The 18,516-nt window shown below is 52.9% G+C and overlaps 1 protein-coding gene across 1 annotated transcript; it reads left to right on the forward strand.

Moving 5' to 3' along the window:
- Positions 1 to 3,333: 3,333 nt before the first annotated feature.
- On the forward strand, positions 3,334 to 5,405 carry MIND_00575600 (MFS general substrate transporter; the record flags this gene model as incomplete). The annotated part of the gene is made up of 7 exons (XM_037362518.1): positions 3,334 to 3,459; positions 3,572 to 3,707; positions 3,758 to 4,045; positions 4,090 to 4,508; positions 4,555 to 4,976; positions 5,031 to 5,172; positions 5,223 to 5,405. 7 exons carry the CDS (start codon positions 3,334 to 3,336, stop codon positions 5,403 to 5,405), a joined length of 1,716 nt encoding a protein of 571 aa, XP_037220439.1.
- Between the last annotated feature and the right edge of the window lie 13,111 nt (positions 5,406 to 18,516).

Consider the following 18,516-nt stretch of genomic DNA (forward strand, 5'->3'; position numbering starts at 1 on the left):
GGCCGGGACCGACAGTCCTGATTTGGGGCTGCCGGAGCTCAAAAAAGAAGGATATCGTTTGGATCAGCTTGAGGAGCAGACAACATACAAGACATTAGTATTCTAATAGTAACCTTGCACATACTTGGGCCTAAATCACGCATTTGGTTGCTGCAATGGGTTAACTGGTGTGGTGCGCCGGCGAGGCCGACGCGCTGGCACGTGCCTGACGCCGACCGGTTCGCATTTTGATGGCGCGAAGATTGGCGGGTCCAACGTTCGTGATGGCGCGCTGTCCTTAGAGACACCCGCGGGTCGCCTATGCGCAGACGCATTCTAACCCTATCGCACAGCAGATGCTTCGCCTCGACGCCGAGTATAAGATATGTGCATTCATTTCCCAGCACCAACATGGCCGTAACTTCTTCAAGCGCATCCTTCGTCTCCTCAACACGCATCGCGTCGACATCATCGCTGAACACATCCCAGTCGACGACATCAATTTCCACGTCAGCCGCTCCCGCCCCAACCATCTATGTCCCGCAAAAATGTGTATCTGAGCCATTCGGCGGCAGCACTTCCGCGGTAAACGTTTCGTCCTCCTCGGTGTCAGCCGAACTGAAGTCTCCTGGAGGTTGCCGCACCGGAAACATCACCCTGGCTTCTTTCTGCTGCACTCGCGTCGGCAGCACGGGTCCCCCACGACGGGCCGGCCGAGCGTAGGGCGTTGGGTGGTGTGGCGGATCGTGACGGGCTTGGTATGTGCGGCAATATCTATTGCCCTGATATGCTGCATCTATTTTGGCGTCGGGATATTCGGTGTCGTAGGGAAGTGGTGGCGGGGACGGGGAAGAAGGTCGCGGGTGTCGATGACGACGGGAACGGAGGGGGAAAGGAGAAGGGTGGACAATTGAAATATATTCACTGTATTAACGAAACAACGTTATGAACATACTCGTGGGGATGACAAGAGACGCACTTTAGCCTTCCCGGGATGGTCCTTCAGCCACCGCTTCACCACGCTCTCCATCGGACACGACGCACTCTCCACTTTTTTCCCCTTCCCCGCGTCGGCTGCATCGTACATCCGCTGACAGCAAGCGTATAGCGCCCTCACACGCTCCTCGCACTTCTCCGGTGCATATGTGTTCTTGTTCAGACATGTCTGCAAGGCGCAAGCTATGCGTCGTCGTAAGCACTTGGTGTCGTACCGACTCCCGGAAACAGGAAACGCCTACCTTCGGTATGGCAGGGCTGCAACGACGTTAGCTTCATCTCTCATGACCACGGCGAGCTAGACCAGCATACCTCGGGCATCCGCGTCGACTGCGTCAGTAGCCGTGGTCGTGGTCGGGAAGCAAAGGAAGAGGCTGACGTCACTGTTGATTAATCGCACGTGCGGTGTGGAGTTGACGGTTTGATCGGCAGAAGACGGTGAAATCTTACAAGTTACGACTGCCGTTCCTGAATGAATATGCCAAGTAGCATACAGCTTTAGATTTCAATGGGGAAGACTGACAGCTTAGAGCCTGAAAACAGACTAGTGGGGACAGGGACCCTCAATAAGCCGGAGAAGGTCTTGTCTGATTGTAATCAAATTGTAATCTTGCTTGGGTCTATGTACTTGGCATATATATTGTATATGATCACTCGGAGCACTCCTTCTCTAGGCAGTAATTTTCCCTACCAAGCACATACAAAGAAAGTCTTGGAAATGTTATAAAAAGTGGTCCAACAACAGAAGGATTTCTGAATCATGTCGGCCTCTACTGTCTCTGATGAAGCTTCAGTTGCTTCCTCTGTCCTCGGAATCCTAGGCCCAATGCCCAAACCACTCATATATGGGATTCTCATTGCATTGTCTCTGACTGCATTTATCATGGTCTTGATCAGACTGGCTTCCCCAACAAGAAGAAGTGAGGGGCTTAGAATTGCAATAATCAGACTGGAGCTGGCCTACTGGGATCTAATAGAGCTGGGTATTCCTGAAAAGGAGCAAGAGACCCTGAAAGAAGATATCTTTAGGTAAGGCTTTTATATATTTTTGATATGATGCTGATACTATTTTTATGCAGGCTGCAACAAAAAGCCACAAGACTGAGAGGGAAATTAGTCAACTCATGCTATAGCTGTTATGGGATGCTTTGGATCATGTTGAATGGACATTGGATATGGATGATGTGCTGCCAAAAGGAGGTTGATCACCTGAGGATGAAGATAGAGGCAAGTTACCCAGTCAAATCTCAGTCAACCTCTGTTGATTATAGGAAGTGTAGATTCTAGAGGAGCAGCTGTCTGCCAAAAGCCTTAGCATAAGAAAGCCTAGGGTGTTTATCATAGAAGCACTTATTAGGTTTGTAGAAAAATCCTGAATGATTAGAGCTTATTAGCAGCGCAAAAAAATCCCTCGCTTAGGCTTGCTTAAGGCCTCTCAACCAATCAGAGGGCCAGAAAAACGCTAAGCAAGCATTTTTTTGGAGTTGCTAATAAGCTCTATTAGACTGTTTAGATATACTATGCTGTGATTGGCCCAATTCATCTTATAATTGTGGTAGGTTATAATTTTTTTTTCCCCTGATAAATGACCATATCACTGGGATGTTTGCATAATTTTCCTTTATGAACAATTATATAAAAAAGATTAAAATTCTTAAATGATATTTCTTTTCCTTTTTTTCAGGTGATTTGTTTTTTTTGCAATTTTCCTAAACCAAAAATGATATAAACAATTGAGGGCTTTTATATAGTGATTATCAACAAAATGTTGGAGATAGTACCTTCATAGGTCAACAGCATTGAGGTGAAATTCGATGTGAACCAGTGCCTCACCTTCATAAAAATTCTTCAAAATCACTGTAACATTCCTAAACAAGTTTGAAACAAGTTGCTAAAGCCAGTAAGTAACGCAGAATCAAATGGAATCAACCAGCGCGGCGATACGTAATCTACCTCGCGCCATCATCAACACGTGGCGTGGCGCTCTTCTTTTCTTCCTGAGCTTTAATCGGGCCAACCGCCGTCCGTTATGCCTCGCGCACCCTCCCCCAGCGACCACCAAGCTTGCCTGTACTGTCCCACCACTTCTCGCCCGTGGAGACCGCCCAAGCAACAGCCGTGCTATGTCTGTCGATGCAGTGGCAGGCGCGTGAAACGCGACGCATCACCGACGTCGCTTCTTAACACGAGAAGCCCCATTGCGGGCAGGTCGTGTGACGCGGACCATGAGATACGGTTGCCGAGTGCCGATCAGCCCGCATAAAACGCCTGCCCCATGGCCCCGCGTCTGTCTCCACCTTTTCTGCCCTGCCAGCGTGCCTGGAAGAGGAACGAGCCTAACGGCTTTTACGACCGACCATGACCCACGACGAGAAGACCACAAAGACTGTCAACGAAGGAGGGGGAGGGCCGCTGCACTTTGACGAGGCACATAAGCTGGGGAAGGGCGATGAGGCGACGAGGGAGATGATTCGGAATGCGAAGGTGAGCACTTTTTCGGGTTTGCTGTTTCTTTCTGTCGATTGAATCTTCGCGTCCATTGCTCTGCTCTCTGCCTCCCGGGCCCGCGCCGCACGATCCAGCTAACGAGTCATAGGTAGCGACGGATAAAGAGCACGCCATGTCGCTCTTGGACGGGGTCCGGCTGTACCCCAAGGCCATCGCCTGGAGCATCCTCATCTCTACCTGCATCTGCATGGAGGGCTACGACGTCTGCCTCCTCTCAAACTTCTGTGCGTCAAGCCACCGGTCCTTCCCCGTTCCTTTGAACTCATAACCCCAGACGCTTTCCCGCAGTTCAACCAAAAATACGGTGTCCAAGGCGCGGATGGAACATACCAAGTGCCGGCGCGGTGGCAAGCGGGGCTGTCCAACGGTGCAAACGTCGGCGAAATCATTGGGCTCTTCCTTAACGGTTGGGTGTCGGAGCGCTATGGCTACCGTTACACGGTCATGACTTGCCTCGTCGCAATCGCGGCCTTCACCGCGATCTTCTTCACCGCCAAGGACGTCATCGCGCTCCAGGTTGCAGAGATTCTATGTGGGATTCCGTGGGGTGTTTTCCAAACCTGTGGGTGGTCGTTTTTCCGCCCGTTCGGTGCTGACGAATGACAGTGACGATTACATACGCCTCCGAAGTCTGCCCCGTCGCGCTGCGCGGGTACCTCACCACCTATGTCAACTTCTGCTGGGGCATCGGCCAGGTCATCGGCATTGGCGTGATCAAGTCGATGCTCGGGCGGACAGACGAGTGGGCATACCGCATCCCGTATGCTTTGCAGTGGATGTGGCCGTTGCCACTATTTGTCGGTGTATTATTGGCGCCAGAGAGCCCGTGGTGGCTCGTGCGCAAAGGCCGGATGGAGGAGGCGCGGAAGGCTTTGCTGCGGCTAACGAGTGTGGAGAAAGAGACGGACTTCGACGCGGACGAGACACTTGCGATGATGAAGCACACAACACAGTTAGAGGAGAAACTCACGAGCGGGGCGACGTATTGGGACTGCTTCAAAGGGACGGATCTGCGGAGGACCGAGGTGTGTCTACTGTTTCCTTTCCCTTTTCAGCTAATCACTAACGCAGATCGTCTGCATGTGCTGGGCGATGCAAAATCTGGCGGGCAACGCCTTCACCGGGTACTCCACCTACTTCCTGGAGCAGGCTGGGCTCGAGCCGTCTAAGTCATACGACTTCGCGCTCGGGCAATATGGCATCAACTGCGCGGGCGTCTTCGGCGCATGGTTCCTCATGTCGCGCGGCGTCGGCCGGCGCTCGCTCTACCTCTACGGCCTGATGGGCCTGTGCACTATCCTGATGTGTCTCGGGTTTTTGGCGCTCGTGCCGGAGCGACATCGGGACCAGGCGGCGCTGGCGACGGGGAGTTTGATGCTCGTGTGGGCGTTGATATACCAGTGCACTGTGGGCACGGTGTGTTATTCGCTCGTTGGCGAGCTGAGCACGCGGCGACTGTCGATAAAGACGGTTGTGTTGGGCCGGAATCTGTAGTGCGTCTTTCCGCTTATTTTATTCTTCGCGTCGAGTTAATTTGCGTGCAACAGCAACGTCGTGGGCATCATCACCTCCGTGCTGACGCCGTACATGCTGAACCCAACAGCGTGGGACTGGAGCAACTACACCGGCTTCTTCTGGGGCGGGATCTGCTTCTGCTGCATCATATACACGTATTTCCGCGTACCCGAGGTCTGTTCATCGTCGGGCTTGTACGGCGGAACACTGAAAATTCGCGGCAGCCACAAAACCGCACCTTTGCGGAGCTTGACCTGCTGTTCGAGAAGGGCGTGCCCGCACGCCAGTTTGCAAGCACGCGTGTGGACGTGTTTGACGACGCACGCTCGGAGCAGACCGCCGTGGCGGATCGCGATGTCGACGAGAAGCGCGGCGAGGAGAAGGTCGAGGAGAACGAAAAGGTCTGAGAAGTTTATGGCGCAAAACTGCATGAATGGATTGTTTCTGATATCTCTCCGGCTACTGCGGCAACAGTATCCACGATTTATTCTGATCTCCTTCCCGATCAAGACCCGCGCTGTAGAGTTATTTATGATAATTCTCAATGTAAACTGTGCGCCAATCTGCCAATCCATCCGCACCCGGCATTGCACCGATATGAGCGGTCGATTACGCAACTTTGCCCCACCCTTGCCCAGTTGCACAGCATTCAAGTTGTGTTTCTTGCCTTTCCCCCTCATGTCGCCGCCCCCCAAAGCCCTATCCCATGGTCAAAAGCAGAACCCTCCTCAGACAAATTCATAGTTACAGTCATCTGACAAGTCACAAGCTTCAACACACGATAGTAGAGTCAAAATGGTTTCTTATGCACAAATGCAGGAGGGTCCTCCAACATTGTTCAAGAATGTGCAGCACATCTCAGGCGGAAATTTCACGCAAGTTATGGGGAACTATACACAAGTTTTCAGCTCTTCGTCTGCAAAGCTAGTCCCCAACTTTGAAGACCCTGAAAATGGTATAACAAATCATAAAAACTCAAGAACACATTATACTAATGGATTTCATGAGCATTTGACAACATCGAATGGGGATATATTAATCCAGGTCCTGTGCTTGCCAGACTTGACATCCTCCAAAGCTCTAGCAAACAGAATGGCAAGGTCAAAGTAATCAAGACTGGTGAAATGACAAGTATATATGAAAAAAGTAGGAGTAGGACTGGCTGCATAGGACTCAGTCCCATGGAATAGGACTCAATCCTATGGAATAGGACTCAGTCCTATTGATTACAACACTCCGCTGTCAGATATTGATAATTAAATCAATCAACAAATGTTGTCAACAGCAATCAATGATTATATCAGACTCAATACTGATATTATATTACTCTCTAACCATTCTTACCCCTTATCCAAACCCTAACCAAACCCTAACAAGTTATAGCATTGACTCAGCACTTTCCCCAACAGCATATATATACGTTCCTTGCCCCTACCCGAACCCTAACTAACTGAACCCTAACTAACGGAACCCTAACCAACCCTAACCAAACCCTAACCAAACACTAACAAACACATACTAACACTAATTATAACAAAATATTTATTGTTGCAATCAATTTATCATCATACTATGATGGCATTATCATGATATCAAGTGTCATACATTTGATATGCCGCTTCCACACAGGACTGAGTCCTACTAGAATGGGACTGAGTCCTACTCCATAGGATTCCCCCGGTCCTACTCCTACTCTTTGTGCCATTCCTCTGAAATGACTGTCCACCATGAAACTGTATTTCCAAGCTCAGAGAAGTTTACAATTGTACAATATATAGTTGATGACTTTGTGAAGGTATGGCCCCACATGCATAGCATGATTACCGGCTAATATCCCAATCATGATCAGAGGAGAAAATCTGCTGTAGAATATCAGGACATTGGGTAAGGATCTGGTATGCATGCCAAAATAACTTGATATAAGCTTAGCTAACACGTTCTTAAGCATGTAGGTATTAAAACATCAATCCTTATATGTCTTAAAGCTTGCAGTCCTTATCAAAGATACCCACCTTGATCTGTATTTACTGGAAAGCTGGGACCCTGACCAAATTGGGGGAACCTTTATGTTAGATGCCTGCACTCCAGAAATATTTCTGATTTTGAATGAACTTAAACCTGAAATAGAGGATAATATGTGCTCTGTACCAATTCCTGCTACAAAAAATCTCTCTATTTCTGGTCATGGAGCTCTGATGGAAAGTCCCCCCTCTTGGCAGAGGAAGTAGAGACATATATTCATCATGATGTTGCTGTCATATATGTGGTTTTTGGGAATGTCATAGTGCAAAACAATTTCATTAATTTTAGACTAGACAGGCTGGGGCTATGCCCCAGCTTCAAATGTTGTTTCACAATTTTTTGCAGACTGAATATGCCAATTTTATTCATGAGTTTATGAAATATCAAGGTCTACATGCCCTCTATACTAATATTACAGCCAACAACAACATCACAAATAGCCTTAGATTGGACTTGTTTATGGTACTTGATGTAAAATCTTGATTTTACAGCTTTATGTCCCAATTAGACTTTACAGCTTTTCTTACCAAATTAGGGTTTCAACAGCAGTGGTCCCAAAAGTGGAAATGTGGAGTAAATAAATTGCTAAAGCTGATGCCAAACATGTGCATACATTCACACGACATCTGCTTAATATAAGAGTAATCTGTCATTTCATCACAAGACTTTGTCTATCATGGTCATATGGCTCCTTGCTCACTTCCCAATCAATTTGAATGGAGTGAACATGATTCTAAATTCAAACCAACCCTTACTGAAGACAGTTACAATGAGGTAGAAACTCAGAACGTGATTATGAACCTTACTGCTGCGTTACATTACTGTTAATAGAAATTTATAGTACAGCCAGCCAAAGTACAATATCTCGTATATCAATCATAAGTCTAGGTTAAACTTCAGAATTTCCATATAAAAGACTGATTGTAGTCATGTGGATGCAAAGCACATGCCCGAGAACTTGGCAGACGAAGCACTTCGGGGAAGACCGGCCCTACCGGAAGCTGGCTTGGTGTGTTTCTAGGCCACGAGTGTCTACTTTGAACTGAATTACAGGCTATCAAGGGTAATTAGTCCATGATATCCCTGGAATCTGGCCAGAAGAAGACAAAATCGGTTAAATCCATTGTGAAATTAAATGTCTGATGGCCCATCAGCCATTGACCTGTAGCGACGGTAACGGCCGTATTCTTATAGGGATTACGGGTCCAAACTATCCCATAACCATGCTGTCGCAGCGATTCGCTGGATTGCCGACAGCACGGTAATGGGCACCTGTTGACGGGTGCCGTAGACCCGGGGCTATGGCTCTGGGTGGCATCCCTAGCAGTATATAGCTCAGCTATCTAGCAGGCTGACCCTTAGAATTTCTTCTCTTTGGATCCTCCCCTGCTTGCTAGGACCCTGATCTCGGGCCTCTGGGGTTGCCCTTACAATAGAATAAACTCTCTATGGGATTAACTGGAAAAGATTGCCAGGTTCAGCACTGACTCAGGCGCGTAGAACAAGTCCAACTTCCACTCATCACTGTCACTGCCTGTCCCCTCCTTTTTTGTCACTCCTGTGGTCCGCACACCCATCATGCCTTCCGGAGCTGCTCCTGATGCAGATGCTCGGTTGGACTCATTCAAGGCAAAAATCAATAGCCTAACTGACACCAGGGGCAATGCTAGCGTCAGTTGGCTAATGGCAGACCTAGCGGCAGTTGGGCAAAGACAAAGGTTTCTTTGTTTTTAACAAAGCAAAAAAATTGCCTTGCAAACTGCCAGCAAACTGCCATATGCTATCTGCCGCTAGCTTTGCCCCTGGTGTGAGGCCCTTGCTTTTCTCACCACCCAGGCTTCCACTGCTGCTGCTGCTGCTAACACAGCTGGCGCACCCCAACCACCACCACTGAGATGTCAATTCCGACTCTGACTCTGGTTTCAGGCATTTTCAATGCTTTCTTTGGCGACATCAACCTTGCCTCAAAATTGGTCCCCTCCTTCACCTTTAACGATGATAAGAAACGTGGCCATGTGTTCCTGTACACAGTCAAAACCTATGCCCGCCTCATGCCTAAGGCCTCCACGGTCAACAGAGAGGTGAGCAAGGAAAAGCCATACCCTCTCCTGCCCCCACTTCGACTTCTACTCTGACTCCGTCACGGTCTTTGTCCCCAGTTACCCACATCCGTCGCCTCACTACCTGCAAAAAGAAGCTCCTCAAATCATGTTATATCATATTGTCAGGGGAACCTCCCTTTCGGCCCGGAGACGCGCCCGATTCCGGTCCGACTCCGGTTCCGACTCTGGTCCAGCCCTCCATCTCGCCCGCACAATCACCGATCCGTCAATGCCCTCCCGGCGGTCGCCCTGGGACCTCGCCTGCGACGCCGCCCAAGCCTTCTGTGCCCGACAGCGGCAGCTACGGACAAGCAGTATATAGTCAGCTACCTAGCAGGCGGACCCTCAGAGTTTCTTCTCTTTGGATCCTCCCCTGCTAGGTCAGCTTCATTTGTATTCGCTTACCAATGTTCACGCTTTGGATCCTCCCCTGCTAGGACCTTGATCTCAGGCCTCCGGGGTTGCCCTTACAGCAGAAGAAACTCTCTACGGGATCAACCGGACAAGATTGCCAGGTTCGGCGCTGACTCAGGCTCGGAGTACAAGTCCGTTCCGCCCTCGTCATGGACTCACTCGAGGCGAAAATCGATAGCCTAACTGAGGCCCTTGCTTTACTCACCAACCAGGCTTCCGCTGCCGCTGCCGCCGCTAATAATGCTGGCGGACCCCAAACACCTTCGCCGGAGACGTCGATTCCGACTCCGACTCCGGTCCAGGGCGACTCCGAAGCCCTTTTTGGCGACATCAACCTTGCCTCAAAATTGGTCTTGCGACCAAACCCCCCGTTCACCTTCAACGGCGACCGGAAACGTGGCCGCGCGTTCCTCTACGCGGTCCGCACCTACGCCCGCCTTGCCCCTGAGGCCTTCGTGGTCAACGGAGAGGCGAGCGAGGAAAAGGCCGTCCGCTATGCCATGTCGTTCATGGCAGAAGGACCCGCTCAGCAATGGGCGGAGCGCCACGGAAGCAAAGCCCCGTTTCCGTTTCCGTCCTGGGGCTCGTTCGTTTCCGAGTTTCGACTCCGGTTTGTCGAGGAGAACGAGCAAGATCACGCTCTCTCCAAGCTGGAGACTTCCGCCTATCACATGGGCACAAAGGATGTCTACCAGTACACTGACGACTTCGAGGACCTGATGGACCTTGCCGGATTCGAAGACGCGCTGGTCAAGGTGACCAAGTTCCACCACGGACTTGACCCCTTGATCAACAACGGAATCACGTCCTCGAACAACCCCCCGGACCTCCGGGACTACCTTAGCTGGCGCACCCGGGCCTTCCGTCAATACGAGGCCCTGGTCCGGGCCAAGCTGATCAAGTCAGCCGCCCCTAAGACGCCCGGCAGTTTGATTCGGACTCCGTTTCCGGTCAACTGTATCCCGGCTCCGGCCCCTTTCCACCCGGTGGCTCCGGTCGTGCCACCCGCGGCCCGCGCCCCCGCTCCGGCGCCTCCAGCTCCCGTCCCTATGGAATTCGATCCCACCAGGGCTCGGGGTGCCCCTCGCCGCGCCTGCTTCAGCTGTGGCGACCCAAACCATCTCACCCGGGATTGCCCCCTCCCCGCCGATGTCCGCTCGATGGACATCCTCGACGAGGTGATCCAACAACTCGGTGACGAGATGTTAGCGGAGTTGATCGCCCGCTACACAGACACAGCTGCCCTGCCGGAGACGGCAGCGGAGTCGATGGCCGGAGAGGATTTTGTCCCCCGCGACGAGTGACTGGTGTGCCCTCGTTCACGTCTATAAATCGTTTTGCCTCTTTGTATGATGAATGCAGTTCCTTGCCCTACAATGAGCCCGAAACGAAAGACACACCCTCTCCTGCCCCCACCTCGACTCTGTCTCCGACTCCGGCCCGCGACTCCGGTCATCGTCCTTCGCCGCCTCACTGCCTGGGAAAAGAAACTGCCCAAGCAGTACACTGTTGCCGCTGCCCCTGGGGCGAACTCCCTCCACCTCCCGTTGGAGCTAGAGTCCACCACCAGTGCGTTGAACCTCTCGCTCTCTGGGCTTGTCGACTGTGGTGCCACCTCTGACTTCATCGACACGAACTATGTTGCTCGGAATGGCATTCCGGTCCGCACTCTTGATCAGCCGATCCCGGTCTTCAATGTCGACGGCACCCCTAATGACGCCCGGCTCCATCAAACAGATCGCGGACTTGGTCCTGCGCTACAGAGGCCATGCCGAACAAGTTCAACTGGCCGTCACCCATCTTGGCAAGCAAGACCTCATAGGGAATGGCACGGGTATCCGAGGGCATACCCGTACCCATACCCGCACAGCCACCTACCCGCGGATGGTCATACACTGAACGGAAAGTGTTAGCAACAAGGGGGAAAGAAGGCAGGATAAAAAGGCAGAAAAGCACCCGAGTCGAACCGAGAGCCTCGCGAAGGCACAGAAGAATCAACAACCGTGAAAACCAGCTGAGTCATGAAGCCACGGATTTGGCGAGCGCTGACCCGCACCCGTACCCGCACGGGTAAAACCCGCATACCCGCGCGGGTTTGGCCTACCCGTGCTATTGCCTAAGACCTCATCCTGGGGTACTCCTGGTTGCGGAAACACAACCCAGAGATCAATTGGGAAACCAAGGAGGTCAAGATGACACGGTGTCCCCGCAATTGCTCGACCTGCCGCGAGGAGGAATGTGTCAAACGGACCCAGTTGCGGCCACTCCGGTTGCTTCAGAAACGTCTCCGCTCCGGCCCGTTCCCCTCGGCTTGCACTATGGACCTCTCTGGCCCTGAGGACGGAGATGATTCTGATTCCGGTCTCGATTCCGACCTGCCCGATCTGACACCGGACTCGGACTCGGATGACGAAGATGACCAGCTCGAAGATGGTGACCGCATCTTCTACACCTCGTTTCATCCCTCGGAGGAGATACGCGCAGGTAGCACCGTTTCGCAGCGCCTGGCCGAAGCCTTTGCCAGGAACTCCGCCCCTCCGCCCTCCGAGATCCCGGACTGGGCTAAGGAGTTCCAGGACGTCTTAAACAAGGAGTCCTTCGATACGCTCCCAGAACGGAGAGCCTGGGACCACGCCATTGAACTCGTCCCCGACGCTAACACTGCGGGCAATGGAGCATATTCCGCCCTGGAACATGTTGAGAATATTATGAATATTCCAGGCTGTATTCATTCTATTTTCTAGGCTGGAATATGACAGGAATATCCGTGGAATATTCTCAATTTTCTCACCATCTGCCAAGCATATGACAGCCCGGAAAATGTTGGGCAGATCCGTAGAATATTCTCAATCTGCCACATGTTTTCATTCAATATTCCGGCCTGGAATATATCACATGTTCCAGCCTGGAATATTGTGACCAGATTCTGGGACTATCATTGATTGGGATTCTGATTGGGATTCTATGATTAACTCCATTTAAGCAACCACATACTACATTCTTAGTATGTACTTAGGTACCATGAAAATTAACCTAACCACCTCCCAATATGTAACAAATCAAAGCCAAAGCTGCGTGACATGATCATTTGCCCTCCACGCTTCCTATTAACCGCATGCTTCTCGCGCTTTGGCAGACGGGTCCAAAGAAACACTGCTTGGAAGCCATCTCCATCTTTACCCATGGCTGCGCCTGCACCCCGATCAGCCCCGCCACTTGCACGATGAAGGAAGCCCAGAACAAGGTGGCACTCGCGGAACTCGCGAAGACAAGGATTTGTACTGAGCTCGACGACACGTCTGGACAGCAACGCTGGGTGATGAGACACAGCCAGCAGACACCGACTGGCGGCGCGGGCTCCGTTACCGCCGGACATCGCCTGGGTAAGTGCCTCGCGCACACTGTCCGGCACTCTGGCTTTCCCAGCCAGAACTTGGCCGGACTCCGCTGCGCACTAACCACCAGCCCTATTTCGTGCACTTGTTGGGTTGTGGTAAAGGCGTCCGCCAGTTGTGGCAAGCCTCTGGTTCGGACCGGCCGGCCGGAGCCCGTGGGAAATGCCACGCTGGCGTCTTCTCTGCGCCTCCCCACTGTGCATGCGGGCCGGCGGAGGCGGTTGGTGCGGAGTCAGCATGTTTCGAGATGAAAGCGGTAGTTCCGCGATGAAGTAAGGCGACGGGGGAGCACTCAGGCTGGCACGTGAGGTCGACGCGCCAGATGTCGACACTACCGAGCTGGGCAGCGCGTATGGCGGGCTAAATGACGGCGTACGCGTGCGTCAGGCGCGCACACTTTGGGCCCGACCCAAGTTGTGAGTGGCTCTGCGTTCTGCTCGCTCGGCTGTCGCTCACTGGCACCGCTTTCCCAGCTTGCCCGTGGCCGGAAAGAGTGTGCACCGGAGTTAAAGTCGCGTTCTTCGCCTGGGGGTCACGCGAGAAGAGGGTGAGGAGATGATGAGAGACTTGGGGTTGGGCGGGACGGCGATGTTCTCGAGGAGTAGTCCCGAGGGCGACTGGTACAGCACCGCTCAAAGTCGCACCTTGCACCGGACTCTCCACTGTCCCCGGCCACCCTGGGGTCGTCTTCGCGGCTGAGTCCGCTTGCAGCGACGGGCAAGACAGGACACGGCTGTCTTGTCCGCTGCGAGCAAGCTCGTCGGGGATGGCGGAGGCGGGAGAAGTTGGTAAGCGACACGGCGTGCGGGCGTCGGGTTACGGCCCCGAAATACTTGTCGTTGTCGCTTACGCTCACAACCCTGAGCCTTTGCGCTGGCGTTGCCTACTGGCGAGCCCGCCTCGGTTTTGCACTCCGGGTCATCTCAGCGGTAGCGGAGGCTTCGGAGCGCGCGTCAGGTAGGTGTTGCTGAGCGCTGGCTTAGTCTTACTCACTGTTCAAGTTGTTGACAGGCCAAAGGGGAGTGTCGAGTCGCTCCTCATTACTATTGAACTAGGTGAGTCTTGTCATCACTCTTGTATAAGCTACTCACTTACGTGGTAGACCATAACAAGATGCAATGGTTGCTCACTATCCTGAGCGGGCTGACGCTGGCATTGTCCGCTGGCGAGCCTGTCTTGGGTATGGACCGCGAGACCGACTTCAAGTTCTGGTGTTGGCGCGTCAGCAAACTGGTATGTGCTGCTTTACATTTCATTGTCTTGCCCACAATTGTTGACAGGCCCAGGGTAGCGACGCATGGTTCAGTTCTCCGAGATCCGCGCATGCGTGCAGCTGCTGTGCAGCCGCTGTTTTGCGACTGCCCCCAGAAAATACGGCATTGTTGACGACGAGCAGCTGAGCGTGGAGGTGGGGAAGAAGAGAAGAACGTGGGAAAGCAACCGGCGTCGTCGGCGCCGGGACCGGGACCGGGCACGTGCTGCTGATCAACGAGCGCCTCTTTCCTTCCTCCCGCCCCGCAGGACCGCCACGCGCACCACTCTAGCCGTTGAGCAGGATCTGGGCACGTGCTGTGCTCCTCCAACTTTGCTCAACGCCCAGGCAGCGTGCTTCGGACCTGGCATATGTCGCTGACACGCTGTCTTAAGCTTCCCGACCCTCCCACTCTGCCACGTCTCCCCGCCTCAAGCAAGACAGCCGCGACATCTACACTGCAGTGCCCCGCAGGGTGGCCGCCAGTCCTCAAATCGACGCGACTTGAAACGGTACGAACTCTTATAGAAGGCTGTTGTCGTTGCAGAGGCCGCTTGCACCGTTGTCTTGATAGCAGCATCAACCAAGTCGCACTGTGGTCGTTGTTGGAGTTGATTGGCGGTGGCCCGTGGGAGTCTGTCCCCCATTTTGAGTTGCTTTCGGGCCGAGCTCCTGTGGTAGGAAATGTGATCGTCATCGGTCGTGATGAGAGACAGGTCCATCTTTAGGATTAGTGAGCATGTTGGTCTACCGAATTGCACACATAACTTACGTGATTCAAGCATCGTTGGAATTGGAGGCACGTCGTTGTTGCGCATGAGATTAGTAGCAACTGGGGAGGTGATTTGGGATGATGTGGAAGGATCCCTTCTGTAGTTAGTGTATCTGCCTGCATGACATAGATTTTACAGGTTACCTGTGGTCAAGTTTGTTGGTAGAGCTATAAAGGGCTAAAAAGTGAATCAGATGAGGAAATATGTGGAAGCTGAGAAACTTGCTAGAGAAGTTTGAATAGGCCAGGCCGTCTGCAATACATGATCAAGTACTGAGGCAATTGCGGTCGTGCCAAGGCGAGCCCGTATATAACCAGACTGTCGGTCGTGCTGTGGAAAAGCCTCCTACAACCAGCAAGAGCGGTCGTGCTGAGGCAAGTCCATATACAACCAGACTGTCGGTCATGCTGGGGAAAGCCCTCTACAACCAGCAAGGGAGCGGTCGTGCCAAGGCGAGCCCGTATATAACCAGACTGTCGGTCGTGCTGTGGAAAAGCCTCCTACAACCAGCAAGAGCGGTCGTGCTGAGGCCAGTCCATATACAACCAGACTGTCGGTCATGCTGGGGAAAGCCCTCTACAACCAGCAAGGGAGCGGTCGTGCTGAGGCGATCCCGTATATAACCAGACTGTCGGTCGTGCTGTGGAAAGGCCCTCTACAACCAGCAAAAGCGGTCATGCTGAGGCAAGTCCATATACAACCAGACTGTCAGTCATGCTGGGAAACACCCTCTACAACCAGCAAGGAAGCCACAGAAACACTAGAGCATTAAATAAGCATTGGCTATATATATTATCTTACTCACAGTTTATCCTTACTTGCTTGTGCTGAGCCCATCCCGCTGCCAGAGGCATGCGCGGCAGTGGTGCACATGATGACCAGCAGTACACGTGACAGCCAGCAGTCACGTGACAGCCAGCAGATGTGGCTGTGAAGGTGGCGGCTTTGCGGGTGAGTTAGAGTTCCGACAAATGTACACCTCAAGTAAGGGTCAGAACAATAAAAGCAAGCCAGGATAGCATATGTACCTTGCCACTGACAGTACCAGATGTGAGCAGGCTTGTCAGGTTGGGGGTAACTGACAAGTGGTGAGTTTCTTCACCAAACTCCAAAAAATCTGGACAAACCTGAGAGTTGTAGCTGCCAATGTCGCCCAAACCAGCCTAGCAAGTGCTGCTGAATGCAGAAAAAGGCATTTGCAGCACTAACTACTGGTGAGTTTCCTTATCAAAATCAGATAATCTGGGTACTAGTATATCTGACCATGAGAGTCCCGCCAGCCCCAACCAGCCCCGCAAGTGCAGCTGAACCTCTCCAGAGGCAATAAGTGGTGTGTCGTGAAATGATGCCGCTGCAAAGACTGTCAGCAAGCCAATTTGCAAGATGGAATGGTGGTCTTGTGCTTACCAGCCAGAGTCGGAGAACCAGAAGGCAAGGCCTATGGCCCGGGACAGACATGCGGATCCCATTGGGCATCGCGGCATCCATCATCCGCTCTCCCTAGCTTGTTGTCCGGCTCGTGTCAAGGTCGTGGGTGTAGACAGTGTGACCGGCGCTGTGACCCGACGAGTGATTTGTCAGAGTCTTGCTGGGAAGACTCTGACTAAGCATCTCACGTTCAGTCAGGCAAAAAAGTCACTTTTCGCGACTACAAAACCCAGCGCGGTCTGCGCACTCTGCAAGAGCCATGCTTCGAGTCAGTTATGACCTCAAGATTCAAAACGGCTTTGTAGAGCCCACCACCGGACCCAATTTCATTGATTTACGACCAACAACTTGTCTTCAAGTTGTAGCATTGGTTCTGACCCGGCAGTACACGACGGCCCGGGCAGCGCCGCAGCATCATACCCCGCGGCTGCACCAGACCCGCTCCCGCTCCCGCCTCCTGACACAGGGCACCAGCGCTTATCCCTCCAGTGCTGGCAATGATTCATACTGAATCATACACCTAATGCCTCCCCACCTGCACCCCACGGCCATATCCCGGGCTTCCTTGCAGCGCCCACCACCTCCGCCAGAACCGCCCCCGCGATCTTGTGGACTCCGTGGCGTTATCGATCACGCTGAGCACCATCCCGCGGGGCTGCTCGACGACACTCTCGTATGTTATCCCCACGAAAGTGTATGGCCGCCATACACGCCCGTCTCCGGGCCAGCCTCTTCATAGCCCCAAATGTCAACCGGATTAACATTCTCCGGGCCCTACAGCGGTCTCAAAGGTGAACCCGGCGCCAAGGATGCGCACGTGCGGGTTATACTCCGGGCGTCAGAATCCTCGTGCCAGCCTTGAAAAGAGTCAGGGCAAGGTATCCAGCAATCGTTTCCTGACCTTCTAGCGAGTGGTTTCACCATGCGAAAGATGTGAATGTCGCAGAGCCCGCCCTCAGGGCCAAGGAGGCAAGTGTCACAGAGTATTATACAGACGCGACAGCAGGCACAGAACAGATGCGACTCTGTGCCTGCTGTCGCGTCTGATTTCGATGGCACAGGTGCGACACCACAAGGTGTCGCATCTGTTCTGCCCCTATTCATGCTGTTTGCAGCTGCGGAGCTGCTTGGCGACGATTCGGCGCTTGTGACCACCGTGACATCGTCTTTTTCATCCTTCCCTCACCTCCCCCTCTCCCAGCACGAGCGCCGCCGCTCCCGACGCTATGCCGCCCCCCGACTCGCTCTACCTACGACGAGGCCAAGACGAGGCGCCACGCCTTCCACCGGCAAGTCAATCTTTCGACTCTGCAAGGGCCAAATTGGTCAACAAACTGGCCGATAACGACAAGACGACTTACGCGGGAGGGACCGGGCGAGCGGGAGGCATTAGGCGGGTCGGCGCTGACGCGGAGGGCGATTCTGACTGCTAGAATAAGGTCAGTGTGCTCAACGAGCTCCAGGACAAAGAACTAACCTTGTTTCTCGATGTTGAAGCTAACGGGCAGCGGTTTGGCGTCGCTGAAGGAAACGGACAACGGGCTTGGGCTATGGGGAAGGATAACACACGTCTGAGACGAGGTAAGCGCGGTCAACGACGTCCTCGACGATAAATTGACCATTTGTGCAGCGAACGGCCACGGCCTGTCAAAATCTTGGTTCGGGCAACGCCTGGACTGAGGCTGTCCCAGCATTGAATCGAATGGAGACGAGCGCGAGAGCTTCGGTCCGACTAGCGGGAACGTCTGGCGCAAATCTCGACAGCCGAGTTTGCGAAAGAGACTCACTACTCGACAGCTACTGGGCCAAGTCCGTTGCCCGGCCTATTCGGTGCCGCCCGCCTCGCCTCCTGCTTTGGGGGACGCTTCGGCAGCTTCTGCTGGCTTCGACGCAAGCGCGCCTATCTGAGTTGACACCAAAACTCACCCAAACAATCAGCTGCAACGACGGCAGCGGGATCCGGTCTTGAAATCGCAGGAATCAACAATGTGCATAAGCCAACACAAATATGGTTTCGCGACTCACCTGTTTTCCAGATTCGTTCCTGTCGGACTCGATAGCCAACTGAACCAAAAACAACTCACCTTCAGAACACTGAGAACAGGCGGCTCGAATCGAATTCGCTCAGGAGC

The sequence above is a fragment of the Mycena indigotica genome (genome assembly GCF_014461135.1).
Source record: "Mycena indigotica strain 171206Taipei chromosome Unknown Mind.scaff0005, whole genome shotgun sequence".
In the NCBI taxonomy this organism is placed as follows: Eukaryota; Fungi; Basidiomycota; class Agaricomycetes; order Agaricales; family Mycenaceae; genus Mycena; species Mycena indigotica.